The sequence below is a fragment of the Onychostoma macrolepis genome, chromosome 08 (genome assembly GCF_012432095.1).
Source record: "Onychostoma macrolepis isolate SWU-2019 chromosome 08, ASM1243209v1, whole genome shotgun sequence".
Classification (NCBI taxonomy): domain Eukaryota; kingdom Metazoa; phylum Chordata; class Actinopteri; order Cypriniformes; family Cyprinidae; genus Onychostoma; species Onychostoma macrolepis.
The window spans coordinates 9,463,187-9,483,014 of record NC_081162.1 but is presented as its reverse complement, the minus strand read 5'-3'; the positions used below and the strand labels follow the sequence as shown (position 1 = coordinate 9,483,014).

Sequence of the window (19,828 nt, the reverse complement as noted above, 5' to 3'; positions counted from 1 at the left end):
CCCTGTAGCGTTTGAGGCGTAATGTCTGCTGTTACCAAGAAGTCTTCCAAGTTTTGAGATTTGCAGTGTGGCTTAAGTGCTGCAAACTTTAATACGGAGGTGTAAAGGTCTGTTTCAGAGTTTCTAGGTTAATGGCTAGATCATGTTTGTGTGTAAATGCATCTCCACGGGATGCCAGAAACGACTTCCCTAAACACTGTTTTGAAGCTGAAGATATTAAACATTCCAGCTGCAGAGGCGTTTCCTGTCAACAAGAGACTGCCAGTCCATGCACTGAGACCAGGATCCTCCTCCTTTCCTTCCTTCGCAGTCATTCTCCCTCTTTCTGTTCATCTGTTGGCCGTCCCCCTCTGTCCATGTCACTACTTCTGTCCCCCTTGCGCAACCACACAGCTAAGATTTCACTACGGGAGACATATCAAATGTTTTAGTTTGCTTGGTAATCTGTAGATGTAGGTCAATCGTGCTGGTAAATATCTGGCTTCGATCTGTGTGTCTGCTTTCTGTGTGTTCATTTGTTTGTAAAAGAGACTGATTGAGTCTAATTTGCATGTTGCAAAAAGTGTGTAGATTTCGGTTATGTGTTTGAGTGTGCTGTGCCTCAAAAGTCTTTGTAATATTCTCATTAGACTTTTCAATCATGATATTCAACGAGCTGTACCATTGACAATGTGTGTGCATGTGTGGAGACTTCAAAGGACACTGATACCTTAATTGTGCAGAAGTAACGGTGTCTGACCATGCTGTGTTCTCTGCAACAGAGTCTGGCTCCGCCTCCTCTCCATATGATATGACATCACTCTGCGGTTACCACAGAAACCAGGGCTCCACTGCAGACGGTTGACAGCCAAGCAGGTGAGTTATTATTGTGGTGTTGGAAAACTGCAGACAAAGCACAATTTAATAACAGCACAGGGGAAGCATGGCAAACGCATGTGCATTTACACAGGCATGCCAATGTGTTACGAATCACTCTCGCTTTCTGTGTAAAATGTGAGTGTGTGTGTTGTAAAAGTCTGCATGCCCATCTAAGTGTGAACACGTGTTTGTATTAGAGCGCGGCTTCCAAGAGCGACATGCGTATTGCATTAGCAAATATGGCTCATTGGATCCTCCTGTGAATTCCTTTTGTTTGATGTGTTTTTGCCTGTAGTAGCAGGATTTTTACGCACCGACCCGGTCTCAGTCTGGACTCTTAATTCAGCAAATTGATCCCTCCCTTCTGGGCAATGTCCAATCATGCTGATTTAATACACTCGTATACACACGCACTCTCACGGCGTGATTAATGATGTGTCAGTAAAGCGTTCGATGTGCTCTTGTGAGCTCTGTATCTGCCAAGGCAAAGTCCACAGCAGAGGAGAGGAAGAGGGTTAGGGAGCATTTTTCTTCAGCTTCATAGACACACCCCACCACAACAACATTTCTGAGAACACTGTATTTGTTTGCGGTGTAAAATGATAGTGCAGAGATTCTGCTCAGCATGTTGTATTTTAGACTGGTCAGTGGTTTCAACTGACTACAGACTTTTCCCGCCAACTTATAGGAGGTTTCGCACTGACAGCGTTGAGCTGTGATAAGGCGACTGGATATCATTTCCAATAATAGCCCGTGATTCCTGGCGACATGAGTGACAGTTGGCAGTGAAATAGTGTTGAACAGAGCTTACATTTATGCAAATGAGCATCGAAGAGATTTGGCGACGACCAAATGGAGTGTAGAAAGTGATCTATCGCCAGATACAGTTGAATACCTGACAGTGTAGGATAGCCTTCTACAAACTGAAATCCTAGTGATCTGCAATTTATTCTCGGTCAGAAAAAATGACTCCTTTAAGTGATTGTTAGCTAACTCTGTTTTTCTTTTTTCTTGTTTCAGGTGGTGTGATGGCTGCCCAGGTTGAGGTTGATGCTGGGCGGCCATGTGTGGTTGGGAGTCGTCTGCACCTTAGCCCTCTCATGGACTCTAGCAACAAGAGCTTGATGGAGAGTTCAGGTGGCACCCAGGGGCCACTTATTATTTCCTCTGAGCCTAATAAGCCAGTCCCAGGCCCCAAGCCTAGACTCACCCCAAAACCTTTCACTATAGAGAAAAATCCTACTATACGCCCCATTCTTGCTCCCAGACCACAGCCAAAACCAAAACCTGAACCCAGTCGACCAGTTTTCTCCAAACCAGACCTGCCCAGCACATCTAAACCACAGCCAGCCAGTAAACCCAGTGTACCACCTGCCTTGAAATCATCCCCGAAGCCCAGCGGACAAACAAATAAACCTGTGGCACAACCCTTTAAACCAGCACCTACCATCGCCTCTACTGATTCCAGCAAATTTAGAACAACCCAAACTGGGGATGTGCTGAGAAGAACAAGTTTTGGAGCCATACCAGCTCGACCTAAAACTGATTTTCAGGCCTCCACTCCTGGTGTTGAATGGCCTTTTGCTTCTCGGAAGAAACAGCCTAGCCCTTCAATCACTCGTGCTAAATCTTTGGGCTTTCTCTCAGAGATAGGACTGAATAACGAGGATAGTAATGAAGATTCTGGTGCCAAGGATGAGTGTTCTCCTACTGTTCTTCGCCCCCAATCTAAAGGTTCAAGACCCAGACCGGTTTCAGCTGTGTTCCTCCAAAACCCCACTATGTCTGAGTCTCAGGTTGTAACCCCTACACCTGCTCCTCGTTGGACAAAAGGACGACCCCTTTCATCTGACCTTACCTCAAAGTTTGAGTCAATTGGGCTGTCCCTAAACCGGCGACCTACCAAGGAGGACAGCAAAGAAAACACGCCTCAAACGCCAGAGGGTGAGAAAGAGAAAGAACACGGTGCCGAAAAGGCAGAAGGGCCAAATAAGTCTCCTGTGCTTGAGAAAAAGACTCAAAAGATTGAATCAAAAGATGAGGACTACAAGAAAGACTCTAAACCTGAGGATACAGGAGGTAGCAGTATAAAGAGACGCATTAGTCTGCTCTTAGACTCTTCTTCCTCCTCCTTCTCAGTGGTACGTGTGGATACTCCAGGGACTGAGCCTCGCTCACCGGGGCTATCTGTCTCTGATTCTGATGGAACGGTGGGGGTGAAACAGCGAATCAAAGAACTGACCGAAGAAGTGCCTACTACGCTGTCACCACCCCAGAAGCCACAATATAAGCCACGTACCCTAGTATCTGACCGCTCTAAAAGGTAAAGTCCAGTGGTTTTCACCATTCATTATCGAGGTCTGCTAATTAGAGTTGTATAATCAGTTATCAACCTCATGTTGTATGTAAATATTATGCATATACTGAAATACTTCAATATTTTTCCTTTTTCAGTAGGTTTACTGCCTTTGGGTTTTTACAAATGAGTTTCAGAAGTTGTAATTATGACATTCAATGATTTTTGTGGGAATAAAATAGATGTGTTGTGCAACATCTCTCTTTTACTTCCTGAAAAAAGAAGAAGGTACAAAGGAAGCATTTTATTACTAGTGCAACAAAACAAATAGTAAAGGATCTACATTATGTGCATAAGTGATTCTTTATGTGTATTGTGCTGACATTATGCGTAATTACGTCTCACATATCTTTGTTTCCCCCTCAAAAGTACACAAAAATGTATACTACATGTTTGCAGCTGGATGGTACAGAAATCATAATTAATACCCATTTGCTTTTGTCATGATTCACATTCTTTACTCTGAAAATCAAAGCTATAGTATTTTTTATATATATTATATATATATATATATATATATATATATATATATATATATATAGTATTTGTTTCAAACTGATCTGATTTGTTTACAGATTTGAAGCAGAGCTTGAAAGCCATAGTTCCTATGAGCTCAAAAGTCCCCAGCAGGTTGAAGATGATTTCAGCAAAAAGGTATGGGAATATGAACCACTGCTATTAATCATACTGCCACAAATAAAGCAGTAAGTTTGGCTTTGTGTTTAGAAGTTTAGTTTTTCCATAAAATCTAACATTTTAATATTTTTTTATATAAGATATAATTGTGAAACAGTAAATCTATCACAAATTAAGTGAACTAATCGTATTTGCTTGTTTTCCATTTCCTTTAACATTTGTGGCAGAAGTCCCAGTTTAATGATTTTAACAAGGAAATATATAAGCGTTTTTATACTGCATACAGAAAACATGTAGCTCTTTATTCTCAAAAAAGTATTTGTATTTGTGTATTCTTACCCTAACACAGTTTTTCTATGATAGTCGCACGTTTGATAAAGTAAAACAATATATTGTTAAATGAATAGAAAAATCCTTTTGAAAAGGGGCTTTTTGACATTTGTGACAGTAACTGTCCTACTGTGGTCACAGCCCCAAAATAAATGTAAAAGAAAAAGAGAGATTTCACTTTGAGAGAGGGGGGGAGAGAGAGAGAGAGGAATAGAGGAATAACAAATGAGGTTGAAAAAGGCACTTCTGATGTCACAGAAGGTGCGGCACTCCAAAGATGTGTAACCTGAGTTGTCGCATTAGTCATATAGTGATTATGAAACATGCACGCTTCGAAGGGAGGGGGGGTGGTAAAGGGCAGTTTGTGAGAGAAGAGGACGCTTTGATTATGGCCCCTTCATGCCCCACCCTGCTTTATGAGCTTTGACAAAGAGCATACAGATCTCATTTCACTGTTCTCAGTCACACGCGTCAAGTTCCTCTCCCTTTTCATGTGCCTCAGTCTCCATCACATATCAGTTTTTTCCTCTATCACTATCTTGTAATTTTTCCTTTGTTATATTTTTATACCCTTCTCTGTAAAACAGTAACTTAGATAAGGCATTTTTCAAGATTTGGTCATCTGTTGTTTATTCAAATGAGTCTGAATTGCCTCCTTTCTGTGGCTGATTTGCCCTTTGGAGTAGAAACATATTCTGTTCTCTTTCAAAGTTCGCCTCTAAATCAGTCATGTAATACACATAATGTACACAGACACCCACTGTAATGATAGCTCATATCTGAGCAAAGAAAATGTTACCTCTAAATGCCATACCTGTCAGTGAAAGCTATAATTACACATGGGGGTTGTCAAAGGCTGCTTCTTTAAGGATCACAGTTGTAGACAGAGCTCACCTTGTCTGTTTGAAAGTCAATCCAGGTTCTGGGTTCTTGCTTACTCATTAAAAAGGAACTGAGATGAAGAAGCGAATCAGTGGTAAGTGAAATCATGTAAAAATATACTTAATTGTATTTTTATTTTATTTTGTAGTTTGATTACTCCACGATTGAAGGGCAGTTCACCAAACAGGAGGACAGGAAAGCATCATCACTGGGTGTTCAAGACTTGCCTACCAACTCTGGTTTTTATAGTGATGGAGTGCAAACAGTACGAGCGTCTATGTTCGAGCATGTGGTGGAAAGGCATAATGTTCAAGTGATGGAGGATAACATTTCACAAGACCTAAAAGCACAGGAGGAAAGCACAATTAAACCCATGCCCAGGCGAAACCACTCTTTGCGTATTCAAGATAACACCTTTAAAGCTCTTGAAGATGATGATCCTGGTAGTTTGGTCAAAGCAACCTATAGAGAACAAGTTTCTCCTTCCAGCCCTGTACGTGTGGAGCATGTCTTTGACACTATGGCTTTGTTTGGAGAGAACCGTGCTGTTAGTGAGGTTTTGCCAACCGCTTCCCTTGAGGACAGAGCTCACACACTGCGTTCTCGGCGATCAGCTCCTCACGGTAAAGAGGACAGGCCTACCTATGAGATAAGTAACCTGCTAAAGGATGATGCAGCCACTCCACGTTACCTCAGAGTAGGGGCATTACAGAAATGGACTGCCACAGAGGCAGACAGAGAGCTTGAATCTCAGATGGAGCAACAGAAAGAGATGTTGAGAAAGATGGAAGAAGAGATACAGAGGCAGACAGAATTGCACATGGCTGCTGCAGCAGCATTGAAGGAAGAGGAGGAAGACATCGAAGCAGAAAGGAAGAAACAGTTAGAAGCACAAAGAGCCAGAGAGAGGGAAAGAGAGGAAGTTGCAGCACCCAAACGGCCTAAGATGCTAGATCCCGAAGAGCAAATGAATAAACCTAGAGCCACTTACTTTGCTCTGACTGGTCAGATTCAAGAGCCTTTGCATCAAGGTGAGAGAGTGGACGAGGAAGCAATCTTAGGGAGTGTTAAACGAGGGATGAAGGAGGTTCCGTTTGATGATTTCACTGTAAGATCAGGGCAGTGGGGTCCTCAGAATCCAATTGCTCCATTTAGAAGAAATCCTTCATTGGAAGCTGCAATGCAGAGAGATTCGCTAGAGCTGCATAAAAATGACACTGGACCAAGGACAGAGCACAGATTACAAGAAAGGGAATGGCAAAAAGAAGCCAGGGAGGAGATGGAAATAGAGAGACAAAGACTAGCAGAGTTTGAAAAGAATTTGGAAAGGCAGCAAGAAATAATGAAACAGAGAGATTTGGAGATTGAGAAACAAAAAATTGAAAGGGAGAAAAAGAGAGAAATTGAGTTACGGAAAGAGAAAGAGAGACAAAAGGAGTTGGAAAGACAGAGAGAGCAAGAGAGGGAGAAACAGAGGGAGTTGGAAAGACAAAGGGAAATTGAACTCCAAAAACGAGAAAAGGAGCGACTCAAACAAATTGAATATGAGCGAATGAAGGCTGCAGAAAGAGAACTAGAGCAGCAGAGAGAGTTTGAGAGGCAACGACAGAAAGAGTTTGAACGAGAGAAGGAGAGAATGCTTGACCAAGAGAGGCTTAGGCTTAGAGAATTGGAAAAACAGAAGGAAATGGAGAGAGAAAGAAAGAGACAGCTGGAGTTGGAGAGACAAAGGGAAATTGAAAGACAAAAGCAGAGAGAACTTGAAAAACAAAGAGAGATGGAGAGGCGAAAGGAGTTCGAAAGACAGCTAGAATTGGAAAGACAACGAGAGTTGGAGAAACAGAAAGAGCAAGAGAGGGAAAGACAGAGACAGTTGGAAAGGCAGAGAGAACTGGACAGGCAAAGGGAACTTGAGAGGCAACAAGAGTTGGAGAGACAACTGGAGATTGAAAGACAGAGGGAGACTGAAAGGCAGAAAGAATTTGAAAGACAGAAACAGAGAGAGCTGGAGATTGAGAAATGGAAGCGACAGAAAGCAGAGGAGAGGGAGACCAAGAAAGAGCTGGAAGAACTTGAGAGGATCAAGGAGCTTGAGAGACATCAGCTTCTTGATTTTGAGTTGCAGAGACAACGGGAAAAGCAACTCCAGCAAGAACAAGTGAAACAGAGATCAAAAAAAGAGCGAGAAGACAGACAAAAGCTGCCTGAACGGCAGAGAGCATCAGAAAGGCATCGGATGGAGACAGAGCAAGAGAAGTCTATACCTACATCTCCACTTCGGCCAAAAGTGCTAGATCTTGATGCAGTGTCTCTTGGTTTTAGGACTGGTCGAGACAGCCATGAGAATAGCCCCACAGCCCGATGGAAGCAGCCCTCCCTTCATCCTAATGAGCTTTACAAACCTGGCATCTTAGATATTGATTCATTCAGGAGTCAAACCCAACCTGATACCTTCTCTTCAACTGGATTTGGAGGTTTAGAGTCAGGAAGTGTTGGGTCAGCGATTCAAACTCGTCCACAGGCCACACAACCAAATGTTCTCCAACCCCAAACAGCATCTCAAGTTCAGTCTCTTCCTCAGTCCCAGTTTCACCCTCAGTCCCAGGCTTTCTTCCAGCCCTCCCCAGCAGAACGTATGAGAACTCAACTCCCGCCACCTCTGCAACCTCAAATTCTGCATCAAACCCAACCTCACTCACTGCCATTTGCTACAGAAAGACTTAGGCCACAAACACACTCATTGACTGAGACCTCGGATAGGCTCTTTGTTGCTCAGCTGCCAAATAATGCTTGGGGACATACTAAACCAGAGTTGGCTGTAGATGAGCCCCTTTGGGTATCAGCCATGGAAGGATCCAGAAGACCAATTAGCACCAGACCTGGTGGCCTTGAGCAGCAATTCTTGCGTCATGAGGATAGAGGTTCAAGTAGCATTTTGACACCCAGTTTGACCTCTTCCATGAGTCCAGTCTTCACTCCTGTACTGCATCCCACTATTGCACCACCCATGGTTCCAATTCAAACTCCTGTGCTGACTGCACAACCAGGTCTTGGACCAATTCAAACTCCTATGCTGACTGCACAACCAGGTTTTGGACCAATTCAAACTCCTGTGCTGACTGCGCAACCATGTCTTCGTCCCTCTGTAGCCCCTATACTGACCCCAGAGAGATGCTGGACCTCAGAATCTTTGAATGTGGGGTCAAGTCGAGCTTTGGTTCCTCCTCCCACAAAGCCATTAGCTAAGAAAGAGACTTCAGTACCCACTAGTCAGGTTGCAAACTTCTCTCTCACTGATCCTATATGGAGTCCAAACTGGGAGCTGGAATCCCAGGGACAGAGAGAGAACCGTGCCTCACAAAGGGACAAAGTACAACAGGTGAGGAAGAGCACACTTTGGTATAGATGTTTGCGCACACACATTCCCACCGTATAGTCTTTGTGTATGTGTGTTGTGTTTAGCAATGTATTGACATTGGTCAATTGAATTGCAGAACCACCCAACTATTGCTATTGAAAACTGTTCTTTGGAGTGGTCAAATATTGTACCAGCCCTAGTTGTGTTGGATTGCATTTCCTTTGAATTCTTTAAATAAGCTTGACTGTAGCCCCTTCTATGTTTGTGTAGAAACGTTCAAGGAGTATGTGTCGAAGATCTGCGCCCACCGAAAGCTCTGCTGATGGTCCGCTTACCCATGTGAGAACTCGCAGAAGTCGCAGTGCACACAAAGAAAGAAGTGGAGAGACCTCGGTAAGTAGAAGCATGATCAGAATTAAAACTTTTCTTTTGTTTATTTTTCTCTTTCTGTATGTCATTCATTTTCTCATATACATGCTCGCATACTCAAACTTATTTAAAGATACTTTGCACTAAGGCTGGGTACTCAATTGAATATTTACTCAGGGATGCATCAGTGTGAAATGTTTTGGTCAGTTGAAAATTTAACATGTTTTGTCATTGCTGAGTTTAGCTTTTGTTGCCAGTTTTGTTTGTGGATCGCGTTTTGTTTGTACATCAACACAATTAAATTACACCCTCACAAATCCAATTTTTTTTTTTTATGTTGTTGTAACAGTCATTTCGATTAAACAGTGCAGTACTGTTACTGTTCCATCTGTTAGTTGGATGCAACTAAAACTAGTCTATGGAAGAGATGAAACGAAAAAAGTAGCTCTTCTAATATGACTAATATTTATAGAGCTTGTTTTATTTGAACTTCTAAACAACAAATAGTGTAAAGCTTTCAAATTTCCTAAACTCACTTGTCTTTTATAATAAAAACTTGTTTGCTTGTCAATGAAGCTGCAAGCTTTTGCAAAAAGGTGCAAGCAGCTTGTTAAGTTCTCAACTTACGAGACTTAGCCAAAATCACTACGGGCATCATTTCTCACACTTCATCATAAAGTTTGTGACTTTGTTGTATTTATTCAGTTCCTAACCTAAAACTTTTATTGAGCTATATTTCAGATGTTGTCAAAAAACTGAAAAAATTAAGGTGAGATTGCCAAGCCCTACTTTGCACATGGACCAGCAAACATCTTACATAAGAATCAAGTTCTTCACCATGTTCTAATGGAAAGTGCACAAAAATGAAGGTTGGAGAGATTTCTTGTTGACTTCTGATGATGTCACCCAGCTTTAAGAGACCAGATGTTGGAGGAGTTCCCCGACAATGTGAATAACAGCTGTCATATGACCCTTTCTGGCATGTAGTGCTTGGCTAATGATGTTTGCCCGTATCTTAATAGACTTGTTAAAGCACATACTGAACTAGTTATTTAGTCTGAGGGCCATTAAAGCTAAATGTTTATATTTATATGCATGTTTGTCGGGTATGGAGGCTAACTAGCTTGTGTTTTATTTGTGTGTGTGTAGGAGTGGGTGGTGCAGGAATGCAGTCTGATGACAGAAAGGAGTGTCTTAAAGTTACTGTGTAATGGTAGAGCGTTTTCTAGCACGGCTGCACAGCTAGCATTGAGTAAGATTGTGTAAATCAACCTAAAAAACAGACTTAATCATGATGTGTTTATCAACTGTGTGAAAAGTTGTGTATGGACAACATTAACTCCAGTTTAAACATTCTGTTGAAGAGCTTGAGATCAATCTCTGCCTTGTTTTTGATGGACAGATTCATTGAAATTTCATACGAATTCTTGGATGATGAAGTGTTTTGAGGAAAGAGGAAAGTTTTTCCACCTGGAGACGTATTCCACAAGGCAGTTTTAGTCTTTTTCCCCCCCCCTTAGTGCCTCTGAATGCATACATAGTGCCATCTGCTGTATGAATCAAGTTATTACAGTGTTGATTTTTATGATTCACAGTTAGCCGTGGCTATAAAATGGGGCTGATCTGTCAGCCGAGAATGTCCTCTTAACCTTTAATTTAATTTGAAACTTTCCAGGACCGATAGTTTGTTTCTTATTTTAAACGTTTGAGTTTATTATTGTTATGTGGGTGTTTGCATGTGGGCTTCAAGAGGAAGCACTCTCTCTCTCTCTCTCTTGCTCTCCCACTCTCATCGTTTCTCAGTATTGGTCATCATAGGAAGTGTAATTTTTACATCACTATGTGCTCATGGGCACAGAAGATTTACACAGACGCTGAGAGAGGTAGAGATGTAATGAACATTCAAATAAACTTCACAAAAGTAAAGACTGTAAGCCATTCTTTTGGGCTAAATAGAAGGATTTGCTTCATAGAACCATGGCTTATCGCTTCTGTTCTTCCTGCTGTTGGTGGCTTTGGGTAAGCTTACTTCATTTTACTGTCAAGATGGTAATGCAACTACACATACCACTACACAACCACAACACTTTATGCAATCTGAGATCAGTACAAACAAATGCTGTGTGGAGGTCTGTGACATCTCTTGTCATAGATTGACTGATGTTTGACTTTTTGGATGAAGCCAAAAGTTGTTATGTTATGTTTTTTTTTAGCGTAGATGCATTTTATAGCACATTGATTTGCGAAGTTGTTTCTTCCTCTGTAATTTGTGCGTATCATTCTGTTCAATAATATTATCTTCATGTGACCAAGGATGCTTCCTGTTGTCTGGCTAATTAAACAGATATTGTTTCACTCTGTTCTTTTAATTTCCTGAAACTTGTTCAGGTGATTAGTTTATTTAATTAACTATGGAGGTGGACAGATGGTTCACTCTCCATAAAAAGTACTTCTTTTTTCTTTTGTTTTCTGTCTCCCCAGACATCTTTGAATGAATCCAATATGGGCTCAGATAGTACAGGTTGAAAAAAAATCATTCAGTATCTATTATTATGTTGTTAGAAATACAGTAGTATTTTCTGCATGTATTGTGCTAATATGAGCCTAGTACTCATGCAGTATCAAAAACCTTAAATATATATAGATGTGAGAGATTGTTTTTTAATTTTTTTTAAACAATACACATTTTATTCAACTAGCCCTGCCCATTGACTGGCTACGTGCATCCTCCAGATAGCCCAAAACATTTTTATTGGTTTTATCTAGTGCTGGGCAACGATTAATCGTGATTAATCGCATCCAAAATAAAGGTTTTTGTATACATAATATATGTGTGTGTACTGTGTATATTTATGATATAGGCTATATATAAGTACACACACATGCACGTATATATTTAATTTTATGTTTATATGTTATGTTTATATATTATATAATGTTTATATACAGTAGTCAACATTAGAAGTGGATCAAAACCTTTCATCAAAGTTGTCCTAAAACCTAAAACCAAAATGTGTTCTTGTTTTAGGACAACTTTGATTAACTTGTTTGATCCACTTCAAATGTCGACTTCTATATTTATATATAATATAAATCATATGAATATAAATATATGAAATGCATATAAATGTTTTCAAAATATATACTGTATATGTGTCTTTTATATACCGGTACATAATAAATATACAGAGTTTTACAATGCTTTTTTAGAAGCGATTAATTGTTGCCCAGCACTAGATCACTTATCAATCATTTTAGTATGCGTACGAACCAGTTCTGTTAATGTAAATGCCCAAGCCAGTCTCAAACAGTGCACAATAAGCTTATCCAAGTTCTCATCATGTTCCCTTCTATATCATCTGCACATCAACAGTATCTCTTTGATTGTCATGTGACTATAAGCCCTTAAGGAGTTTTGATTTGTTTCATTCCCAAAACTATTTGATCATCTTATTTAGCAAACAAATCTCTTGCTTTAACACAACTTTAGCTTGCACTGAGTCATAATACGGGGCTCAGATAAAATTAATCCTCTTTCTCACTGCTTTTATTACATGGCTTGATATATGAAAAGCCAAAACATCCATATGTCATAGCCTGTGCCACTACCTGTGTATTCTGTAATTTTCAGGAAGGAAGTAGGCTCAGTCAGTGTTAACAGCGTTACCCCTTCCTGAATGGACCACGTGCGGTTTAAAGAGGAACATCACATTATTTAGACCACTTGTTCTGTTTGGAGTTTATAATTGCTCTTTGTTATCTTGATGTAGTCAGAGTAATAGGATGTAATGTGCCCAGTAATAAACCTTAATGTGCTGTTGTTTGTTGTTAAAGGCTAAAGACTAACCCTTTAAAATGTAACTGGGAACAATAATGGAACAGATGACAGACTTGTGAAAGCAAAAATGGGGTCGTGTCATTTTAAGTGAAATATACCTACGTAAGCACGCACAAAGTGTACACGCATACACAGTATTGTCATATTGGGGCCAAATTTATTTGACATTTATGTTAAATTATAGTAGTTAGAAGAAACAACTGTAGCTTGACAGCATTTTCGAGTACATTACAAGATTTGGATTTGTCTTTCTTTTAGTTGTCCTAAAACACAGTGATTACTGTGTTAATGGGCTTTTAGATCTATTATGAGGTTTCCAAAACTAGTGGAATATGTAAACCTCTCTCTGTCACAAACTATACTGGCGATGTATACATCTTCTAAGCAGCACTAACTATGAGTGATGTCTAAATAAATATACTGTATGATCAAAACAGTATTTATAGAAAACGCAGTAAGTGTACAGATTCTGGTTCTTGAGGTGGTTTTACCATCAGGCAGATGACTGAATCATGAGCAGTGGCTGTGACTCATTTGAAAGCCAGGCTGACAGGATAGTATTCTAGTGATGATACATTCATAAAAGTATAGTCATCATTTTACCACTCAGCACTGTGGCTAATGCATGCATTTAATCGATACATGGATGTTAGCCAGATCCTTCTAATGTCAGTTTAAGTTGTAGCTGTATGTTAAATCTTTGCCTCTATGCTGATTATCGTGTAATAAGATGCGTGGTTTGTACCGATAGTCATGAAAGAAAGCAGATTCCACATAACTATTGCTCTGTTTCTATAAAAGGAACAACAACTAATTTGCCATTGGTTGCCTTTTGCCATTTATAAGACTCTCTTGTCATGCTGTTCTTTAATCTAATCTTAGTGTTTTGTGTCTTCTGTGCCAGCTGAAACTGGAGCTTGTATTATTTTATTTAAACAGAGATTGTTTTTCAGTCATGGGGCAATCAGGTGGCAGTCGTGGCCTAATGGTTAGAGAGGTGGACTTGTAGCCCAAAGGCCACGGGTTCGAGTCTCTGTCCCGGCAGGAATTGTAGGTGGGGAGTGAATAACCACCCTTAATACCACGACGGAGGTGACCCTTGAGCAATGCACCGATCCCACAACTGCTCCCTGGGCGCCGCAGCAAAAATGGCTGCCCACTGCTCCAGGTGTGTGTTCACTACTCACTGAGTCACTGCTGTGTGTGTGCACTTGGATGGGTTAAATACATTGTACAAATTCTGCAGCCAAGTATGGTGTTCCATACTCATGTGTTGTTTCTTAACGCACCTCTGTGTCTAGTTAAGGACAATACATTTTGTGCTACTTTTAACACAACCAATGTGTTGTTCCTGCTAATTTCTACACACTTATGTGTTATAGTTGCATAATTTGTGTCAATAATGTGTTAAAATAGTCAACACAAAAACCTTTTTGAGATTCCTTTCCTTTTTTATGCCTTTGATTATTAAAGGAGTTCACTTGCAAGTTTTCTTGTTAGATCAGTGATCTAAATAGGGCAGAATTCTGCATGCCCAATTCATTTTATGTCACAATATTTAAAACATAATTTATTTCAGAATTTAAATTGGATTTTGAATCTTAGACTTTACATGAGGTCTCTTTTGAAGCCCACTCTGTGTAAAAAACACAACTGACTTAATAAAGCTATTAATAATGTGACAGAGTGATTTAGAAAGCTGTAATAGTTCAATGGTGTATGTTTATATTATTAATGTTACTATTATTTAGATGTAGATTTGGTCTCAGGTGAGGTTAATATTTTTTTTTTTTTTCTCCATTTACATGATACAGTGTAATTCAGTCTGAGTCCACTAGTGGGCGCCAAATTGCACCTCAGCATTTCACTGGCTCAGTCCCCCCCACCCATTTGAACTCATTGTTTAATTCAGGGGTGTCAAACTCAGTTCCTGGAGGGCCGCAGCCCTGCAGAGTTTTGTTTCAACCCTGCTCCAACACAAACCATGTAGTTTTCAAATAAGCCTGAAGGACTTAATTAGCTGGATCAGGTGTGTTTAATTAGGGTTGGAGCTAAACTCTGTAGGGCTCCGGCCCTCCAGGAACTGAGTTAGATACTACTGGTTTAATTCATACAGTACATCAATGAATCCAAAAATATATTAAGAAGCACAGAAAGATTTTAATGTTAATTTCTTTTTTTGTTTTTGCTTGCGATCTGTGTTGATTGCAAAAACTCAAAATCAGAATTGAAATTGGAATATGGAAATAAATGTTGGGCCAAAAAAGGACGGCAAGGTTTGGTTGGTCATCAGTGATGTTTGCATGACAGATTGTGTACATTTGCATTGCAAACTAACCCATGGTACCATGTGCTTTAAAATCCTTACAAGCCAGAGTGATTGTCTCTAAACATGCACAGAGATGTGCTATATCTGTCCCATTTATTTGTTTCTGTTAACAAATAAATTTGTTTCTTCCTTTTTTGTTTTCTTTCATCAAGCATTCTTCTGCTCTCAGCAAAATGAGCTGCTGACAATATTGCATAACCAATGCACCTCTCTCCATCTGTCTCTCTCTCCTTCTCTTGCTCTCTCAAAGCTGGAACAGTAGCAGGGAACACTGCAATGCATATATCTTCCTCTCTCTCTCTCTCTCTCTCATGCTCGTATCACAGGCTTCCCTTACCCCTCCCTCTCCGTCTCTGCTCTCATTTTCCTGCTCCCTCTGTTTTCTCCTTGAGCACAAGTCCTGTAGCACAGGGGGACGGAGGCAGGAAAGCTGACGCATTTCTGTTCTACCTGCCAGTACCTGCAGGGACACATTTACGGACACCAGAGGAAAAGACCACCTTGAAACAGTATTTCAATTTTCCAGTCAGTGCCTGCGAAACCACCTGGATACTTCTGGCTCGTAATTTCCATGTTTTACGAACAGACTTTCACTCTGGACTTTTGTGAAAAAAGGAAACACTCATATTGGTCTCCAGCTTTCCGTTTGACCCTACATTGAGAGTTACAGACGTTTTCCGACTTGACAGGTGGACAGTTTTGATGCTTTTCGGGAGATGTCGTTGAAGTAGCTCACTCTGCCGGACAGGTTTGAGACGTGACTGGGAAAGTGTGTGTGTTTGACAGCTCTGATTCATGAGTTGACTAGCGTTTGTTTGAGTATGTGACTCTGCTAACAGATCCACTCAAAAGAAGCTCAAACATTCATGTAGGAGTGGTGCACTGCTCATTTCAGACCATCTCTAGTGACGCAGATGGTTGTTTCTCTATTAAATGTGAATGACATTTGTATGCTATTGATGCATTGATTGATTGAAATGTAACTATTTAAAAAGAGTTGCTCAGGTCAGTAAGTAAGGCATATTGAATCAGCCTCCATGACATCACACCACTCTATTTTTTGTTTAGGGATGTAATTGCAGGTGCCTCTGTGGTTACATAATAACTATAACTTTGTTGCTTTGTCACTGAGCATGAGGCATTGCAGAACTGCTGTGATCTCTGGGACAATCCAGTGTCCTCTGTTCTAGCTTTTACTATGATGTCTCAGAAAACTGTATTATAGAACAATGACTCTATCAACAGTTAGGCCCATGCAATCTTAAATTAGGAGTACCTGAGTGACCTTATGCTACTATATATCTCTGACTTGCTATTGAGGTATGTCACTGAAAATAGTCCCCAAACTTTGGTCAAGCATTGTTGGAAGTTAGATCACGGTCGGCTGCTTGGTGGCAATTTGCAGTTTGTATCGTACTGCAGTGCTGAGTGGAGCACAATCTGTCCTGGCCTCGCTCTGGAGACATGGTGTATCAGAGCAACACTTAAGTTGCTGGACTGGGCTAAAGAGGAAGGTCCTCCATATCATAAGGAGCTACCCAACCATGGAGATTACATACAGACGCACTTTCAACTGGACATCACTGGACTGGATTCTCTTGTAAATCGAGGCCACTTCCCTTGAATTGGACTATCGTCAATGGACCTTAGAGCCTCCATTTGAGAGTCTTGATTAGATGTCCACAGTGTCCCAAGTTAAAGAACTTGACTGAAAGAGCTTGACATTGAGGACGCAAACCTTTATTAAATTTACTCACTCTAAATCCTGAGAGATGGAGTACCTGGGCGACAAGTTGTCAGTTGCCCACTCGCAAGTTTCGGGCTGGATGGGGAATGTGCGCCGTTCCCTTCAAGGCGCCCTCAACTTGGTCTCCAACAGCGTGGAGAGAAGATCTGCAGGAGGAGGTGGAGAGGACGGAGGTGGCTTTAAGAGGGCTGCCTCTCTACGCAGCCTGGCCAGTCGCAGCCGTGAATCCTTTCGCAGATTCAGCCTGCGCAGCCAACAACGCTTGTCCCTGCGCAGACGAACCACCTCATTGGCTTCACCGAGCACTCCCTCGTCTGTAAGAGAAACATATGTCATTTCTATATCTGCTTAATCCAAAATCAGCATTTCTAAAACCACACATCTCACCCACCACAAATACAGGGTAGTGCACATACTGATTTCCCACCTGGCACCATGTAGCCCTCAATCTTTGTCTAGGTGGTCACTTTCCATTTAAACATAACTGCTTAAAGCAGGAGTTCTCAACTCTGGTCCGCAAGATCCATTTTCCTGCAGAGTTTAGCTCCAACCATGATCAAACTCACCTGCCTGTAACTTTATAGTGATCCTAAAGACCTTGATTTGCTTGTTCGGGTGTGTTTGATTAGGGTTGGAGATGAACTCTCCAGGAAACTGGATTTTGCGGGCCAGAGTTGAGAACCCATGGCTTAATGTCTTTCTTTTGTCACTATCTGAAAATGAAACTGAGCTTGCTTCTGTAGTTATCTCAAGCTTTACGGCAGGGGTGGGCAACAGGTGATGGTGACCCACCATCCTGCAGAGTTTAGCTTCATCCCCTATCAAACACACCTGACAAATCCAACCTCAGAAGTTTTCAGGATTGCTTAAAAATTACAGGCAGGTGTGTCTGATTAGGCTCTCCAGGACCGAAGTTGCCTATCCCTGCTTTACAGACCCCCTGAAGCAGGGCTGCTCAAGCCTATTCCTGGAGGTCTGCCTTCGTGCAAAGTTTAGCTCCGACTCTAATTAGAAAATACACCTGAACCAGCTAATTATGATAATCAGGAATATAATTACAAACAGGTGTGTTGGAGCAGGGCTGGAACTGAAGTTTGCAGAAAAATAGATCTCCAGGAACACAAATGAGCACCCCTGCCCTAATAGACACTTGCAAAAAAAAAACCTGAAAATTTCTGGTGGTTTGTCTGAATGACTAACCAAGTTTCCCCATAAAACTAGGCTAGTTGAGAGACATGTCCATCCTATAAATGATATATGGACAGTAAACACAATACGATAACAGATGTTCACAGATTCATTTAGCAAAACCATCACATTTATTTTGTTAAAAGCGGTGAATTTAGAGGCATTTAGATGGCTGTAGCAGTGTTTCCCTGTTCCTGGAGGCACACAAACACTACACATTTTCAAACTCTTCCTGATTAAACGCATCTGATTTCCACTCATTACAATCTGATTCCACCAGCTTATTAGTAGAGATTACAATGGTCCATCCAAAATCGCATACTGTCTGAGTATGTTCTAAGGTGGATGAGAAACAAACTTTATGACCGTTAAAAAGTATATTCTATATGTATTATTAATGTGTGTAGTATTATTATACTGCTTGGTACTACATCTGTCAAGTTGTCATAGTCATGTGACTTGTGCTGTCAGTTGTGGTGCTTCACTCCCATTCCCAACCCTTTCCTGTGGCTTAATGGCGTAGTAAAATGTTTATTGAATGCTCATCTAAGAATCTCAGTGGACGTAGTAGGTCATCCGGGTACTTTTTACCTACTGTTTTATGAATACTATGAATTTTCAAATCACATTTCAGTCACATTTCGCCTACTATATAGTATGGAAGTAGGCATATTTGTGTGCAGGGCATGACCTGAAATGGATGGGTCAGATAAGGGACATATCCAAAATGTGTACTGTTGGTGTGCCTCCAGGAACAGTGTTGGGAAACATTTGGCTTTTCTATAGTAGATGAATTTAGAGACTTCCTATGTCATTCAATCTGGATAACTTTCACGTCTAGAGCCCTAGCAACTGCTAATTTTTAAACCATGTTCCTATATTGTGTATACATTTTCTTTCTTTTGTACCTGGTGCCTCTCCATCTCCTACTCTGTGTTTGTTGACCTTTGCAGTGGTATGAGAGAAGCTTCGAGATGCACAGTGAGCCCAGAAGGGCATTCTGGGAAAGCTAGGTCAGCACAATTGACACAAAATGTAGACATCGTCTGCATGGGTGCTGTTTCATGCATACTGAAACCTTCCAGTACATTGCAAGGAGAGTTTGCATACACTTATTGGACATTTACATGCATGTTCTCAGTTTTGCACCAAAAAGATCAAGTATTTGTGCTGTTGTTAGAGTTGTGCCTCAAAGTCAGTGCCAGTTGGTGTTTAAGTATGTATAAGCCAGATGAAAGCGGTGTTGTCCTGCATGTTCAACAAAACACTGAGTGATCTCAAAAGCAAGAAGCTGCTGTTTGTCTAAGACAGAGTAAATCAGGGAATGCTGGTGGGCAGGTTTTCAACTGCATTATATCCCCCCTGATAGCTGAGTTTCAGTCATGTCACATCTCATAATGCTCATTCACTGTGCTGTCAGTCAAGGGTTTTTCCTCTATCACTCAGACTCTATTTGGGAGCTTGTGTGTCAGAAAGATTGAACAAAAGAAAGAACTGTACTGTACATTGCTCCTTGGTTTCAATGTCACAGGAAACAGTCAAAACAGGTAATCATTGTAACAGAATTAACTAGCCATAATGGGGTGTTTCTTGTGTCCTTCGGCCATCACCACTCTCTCTGTGACATACACAGGCAGAGTGCTCTATTTCCTCTTCAGCCATACTATATATATATTATCACCACATAGTTTGAACTGTGTAACAGTGCCTCAGGGTTACAGGCTCAGAATTGTGCACATGAAAGTAAATGTGTACATTAGGAGTACTTGAAGCATATTATTTGGAGCAAATGCACCAGTAAACTGACTGAAATGTTAAAACTACACACTAGAGACCAATTATTGAACTGCTTTCTTTAATACTGTGTCTACCAATACAATATATAATATACACTAGCATTCTAAAGTTTCTAGTTCTGTTAGATCGTAAGAAATTAA

At 40.8% G+C, this 19,828-nt stretch overlaps 1 protein-coding gene across 2 annotated transcripts in view; it reads left to right on the top strand.

Annotated features, from left to right (window-relative positions):
- The window catches only part of si:ch73-138n13.1 (uncharacterized), a 44,383-nt gene that overhangs the window by 9,052 nt on the left and 15,503 nt on the right, over positions 1-19,828 (top strand). Inside the window, exons 1-6 of one of the 2 annotated variants that reach the window (XM_058784366.1) lie at positions 102-469; positions 762-855; positions 1,879-3,181; positions 3,790-3,868; positions 5,211-8,441; positions 8,691-8,813. In XM_058784366.1, coding sequence (XP_058640349.1) covers positions 1,887-3,181; positions 3,790-3,868; positions 5,211-8,441; positions 8,691-8,813 — 4,728 coding nt within the window. In that variant the 5' untranslated portion in view covers positions 102-469; positions 762-855; positions 1,879-1,886. Of the gene's footprint in view, positions 1-101; positions 470-761; positions 856-1,878; positions 3,182-3,789; positions 3,869-5,210; positions 8,442-8,690; positions 8,814-19,828 lie in introns of those variants that run through there. The other variant, XM_058784365.1, reaches the window with a different exon arrangement.